The sequence below is a fragment of the Protopterus annectens genome, chromosome 12.part0 (assembly GCF_019279795.1).
Source record: "Protopterus annectens isolate FY-2018-M chromosome 12.part0, PAN1.0, whole genome shotgun sequence".
In the NCBI taxonomy this organism is placed as follows: Eukaryota; Metazoa; Chordata; order Ceratodontiformes; family Protopteridae; genus Protopterus; species Protopterus annectens.
Genome location: NC_056746.1, coordinates 1,328,123,637 through 1,328,127,793, shown reverse-complemented (window position 1 = coordinate 1,328,127,793; position 4,157 = coordinate 1,328,123,637). Strand labels below are relative to the sequence as shown.

Sequence of the window (4,157 nt, the reverse complement as noted above, 5' to 3'; positions counted from 1 at the left end):
CAATTTTCAGAAAAATAATAAAGTGATTTTGTCTTAATACAAAAACGTTGTTATTTATCTAATGCGTGTAAGAATACGTCCCATAATTTTCTGTTTAAAAATATGGTTTTGGATGCCCAATCCATCCATCCATTCTCACCCCCCTTTTCCCCACTTTATACATGATGCGGGGTGTCATTTCAACAGTGACAATCATCTCCATTGAATAAGAATGTGCAACCAGCTGAACCATCAGCACAAATTAACAAGTGCTGTGCTGCATACGTTTTTTATAAACCACAACAAAATAAATCAAATGAAACACCTCTGAATTTATGCCAATATGTTGAAATATGTAATCAAACATTAACTCCTGAATCTCGAAGTTGACTACCACATTCCGATCGAATTGTGTCTTTAGGAGCCATCGGACTGGTTCCAAGTTCGGAATATCATTCCCAATCTGGGTCTCACTCCGAGAGGCACCGCGACTACGAGCAGCCACTGACTTGAACACCAGTTTGGGTTCTGGTTCTGCAGCAGTGGCCCAACCCGCCCGACACTGAAAAGAGCCATTGTCGACAACTATTGGAACAAAATCCGGAATGCAAAGTTGCGACCCAACCTCAAGAAATGGATCTGGAACAGCTCGCGAGTCTCGGAATTGATAAACATTGACAGCAGCGCTGGGCGCAGACATATTTTGTGCAACAAGGAAAAGACTCCGTCTGGGAAATTCTGAGTTTCTTGACATATACTCCTGTACAGTATGTACGTTCCATAATTTGTTGCCACTCTGTGATAAGTTATCGTTCTATTGTCCGCAGATCAAAGAAGTAAATGGCTTTGCTGCATTTTTTGCCTCTGTGTATGTAGATATATGCCGCACGTCTTAGATTAAAACATCACTTTGCAATGAAGGGAGAAAATAACTGTGTGCGCAAACAAGGGACATTATAAAGCACACATTCTGTATCTGTCAAAAGTGCTTCTGTGTGTGTGTGTGTTTGTTGAGGGGAGGGAACAAAAGGCAATAGAGGTACTAGATCTACTTAATTATGTAAGATGGCGCAATTTATTTATTTGTTGGTATCTGCTAATATAAGAAAAGATAACTAGAGTTGCTAACTTTTCAAATATCCAAAAGTGGGACGGAAACATGAGATTTTGCAGAACAAAGCATACTCGTGGCAAATGAAAAAGAGAACTTTAATTATTTTCCCAAAATAAAAGCATATTCTTGTAACATTTGAGTTGCTTATGCTATTTCATTAACATCTAGGTGTTTCAGATACAAAATAACTGTTTTATGCAGCTATCAAAAAAAACTTGTGATATATTTTTTGTCCTAAATGTTTAGGACATTAGCATTTTTTAGTTTTCTTCACAGAGCACAACTGCCCAAAGAGGGACTGTCCCTCGCAAAGAAAGACAGGTGGTAACCCTAAATTAGACAACATAATCCGAAATTCATACATGCCTGTCAAAGCATGCAGTATATGTATATTTACTATTACATAACAATATTACTTTTCCCTATACAATTGTTGCATTGTATTTATTTATTTATTGATATTTGATTATCGGGGAAAGTCTGACTGGTTAGCAGCCTATTTTCGGCACTGGCCTGGGAAGAAACAGAACATTTTAAGAAGAAGAATTTTACAATCTTTAAAAATAAAACAAAAACATTTGCAGTTTAAATAATTGTAACAATAATTGTAACAAATTAGACATCGTATAAAAACGCTGGTTAATAATTGATACAAGGTATATGACAATTATTAACTATTTAGAGAAACTTTAGACTGTAGAGAAAGTAAAGGTAAGGGAAAAACAGGCTTATCGTATATTTAGAGAGAAAGTCAGGGAAGAGAATTAGATAGCAGTAAGGAAGCAAGTGAAGAAGGGAGAGTAAGGAAGTATAAGGAATGAAAATATACTTGTTCACATTTAGGGATATAGTTTATCCTGGATTTGAGCAAGAACAGAGCAATATTTTAGCTAGGTAATCTTTCAGAGTGGTTTTGAAAAATGGGAGGGAGGGTATAGATCTGACGGATACATGTAAGTAGTTCCAGGCCTTAGCAACCTTGTATGAATACAGACAATACCTAGCAGATTTGCTAGGCTTGCAGACAGGAGTTTTTGGTCACTGGATCAGAATGGCTGACCGGGAACATAGTTGTACAGAATGTTTTTTAGTGCTGGGCAAGCAGATGGATGCGGGATAATTTTATAGGTGGTAAGAAGTTGTGTATATGCTAGTTGATGTGGCAGCTCTAACCAATTTATGTTTTTCAGTGCTATACAGTGGTGGGGTCTGAAAGGGGGATGTGCTGCAAATTTAGCAACTTTGTTATAGCATTGTTCAAATTTAAATTTTTGTGAAGCCTGAAGGTTAGTAAGAATAGGAGCACCATAAAGAAGAGTGGAGAGGGGATAAGTATTGGCAAGTGTAGCTTTAGTTGAGTCAGTGAGAACGTGTTTAGTTCTATAAAACATACCTAGTTTTTGATGAGTTTTTCTTATGCAGTTTTGTATATGCAAGCCAGTTGTAAGATTATCATCCACTAGCATGCCTAATAGTTTGCTATGAGAAGTGACTTCAATGGTTGTATTATTAATAGAGAGAGAGACTTTAAATTTAGTTTTTTCATGAGAGAGCAATTTGGGGAAAAGGTAGTAGCTTCATCTTTTTTGGGTTGAGCATGAGTTGTGAGTTATGAAGCCATGTTTCAGTGGCTGTTAAAGCTTCCCGAGTAATTTTTTTTGAGGTGTACTGTTGACAGATGTGCACATGAGAGTGAAATCATCTGCATATTGTACCAGGGTGGCCTGTTATGTGGAAGTATAGAGGGTGTTGGTGAAAATGTTAAAGAGGAGGGAACCAAGGATAGTGTCATGTGGTATACTGGTGACTGGTAGGTAAGGAGACAATGAGGCCCAGGAAACTAATTTAAAAGGGAGGCGAAAGCCAACACATTCTGGCTAGGCTTATAAATGCACTTGGGCAGATGACCTAGTACCTAGCTATGAACCTATCTGGGGTGCCAGTTTACTGATACCTGTTGGACAGGTAGCTTTTGAATCACAGAAGAGTGGGCTGAGAGAGACCTAGTAAGGACATTCGAAGTAGAAGCTTGCTGTTACAAACTCTGTTGAAGGCTTTAGACAAGTCTAGAAATAAGGAAGAGACTAGTCTGCCATTACCTCTAGTTTTATTGACAGTATCTAATATAGGTTACAAGGGCAGTGCGAGTACTGTGGGAAGGATGGAAGCCATGTTGTGTAGATGAAAAGAGTTCTTCCTGTGGGAGATGGTCTAGCAGTTGTTTTTGAATACATTTTCAAGTATTTTGGCAAGGAGAGATAAGGTTGCTATATGTCTAAAGTTATTAGTGTCTGTTGAATTTCCTCTTTTATGCAGAGGGATAATGTGTGACATTTTCCAGAGAGAGGGAACTTGGGATTCCTGGACTGACCTATTTATAATGATTGAGAAAGGATAGGCAATGCTACTGGCTGTTATTTTTAGGTACTGACTTGGAAGGTCATCATCTGAAGAATAACACAGTTTAAGTTTGTTTAAGAGTAATTTTATGTAGAATGTAGGCACAAGTTTGAAGGTTAAAGTGGATGTGGTGATATGTGGCTGTTGGGCAGGACTCAGATTAGATGCTGAAGATTACTTAGTTAGAGATGCTATACTGTTCATAAAATAAGAGTTGTACTGTATTGCAGTTTTGAGTGGTGAGTTATCAGGAGAGGGGTGTGGGTTGAATTTCTGGCCAGGATGTAAGATTTCTTTAATGGATGTCCACATTTTTTAGAGTTGTGTTTAGTATTATTCTGAAAGTTGTTATAGTATAGTTTTTGTCTTCATTTATTTGCTTTTTAGTATTATTGCAAAGCATTCCAAGGTTTTCAAGATACTGAGGTGTTTTATATTTTTGCCATTCCTTCCATGCTTTTTCTGTATCCTGAATTAGCATTCTACTCTTTTTGGATAGCCAAATTGCATTATTTGTTTTCATTTTCTTCCTTCTAGGAGGTGCAAGACTATTTATGTTATTTACAAAAAGTTGTATTGAATTCAGTTACAGCATCATCTAAGGGGAGGATTTTTAGAAAGTTCAAGCTAATGGATGAAAGTATAGGAGTGAACATTTCTGGGT

The 4,157-nt window shown here is 37.3% G+C and overlaps 1 protein-coding gene across 1 annotated transcript in view; it reads right to left on the bottom strand.

Moving 5' to 3' along the window:
• ACTR5 (actin related protein 5) overlaps positions 1-915 on the bottom strand; it is a 285,428-nt gene extending 284,513 nt beyond the window's left edge. Inside the window, exon 1 of the mRNA XM_044090379.1 lies at positions 305-915. Within this exon, the coding sequence (XP_043946314.1) occupies positions 305-733 (429 nt within the window). The 5' untranslated portion in view covers positions 734-915. The remainder of the gene's footprint in view (positions 1-304) is intronic.
• Between the last annotated feature and the right edge of the window lie 3,242 nt (positions 916-4,157).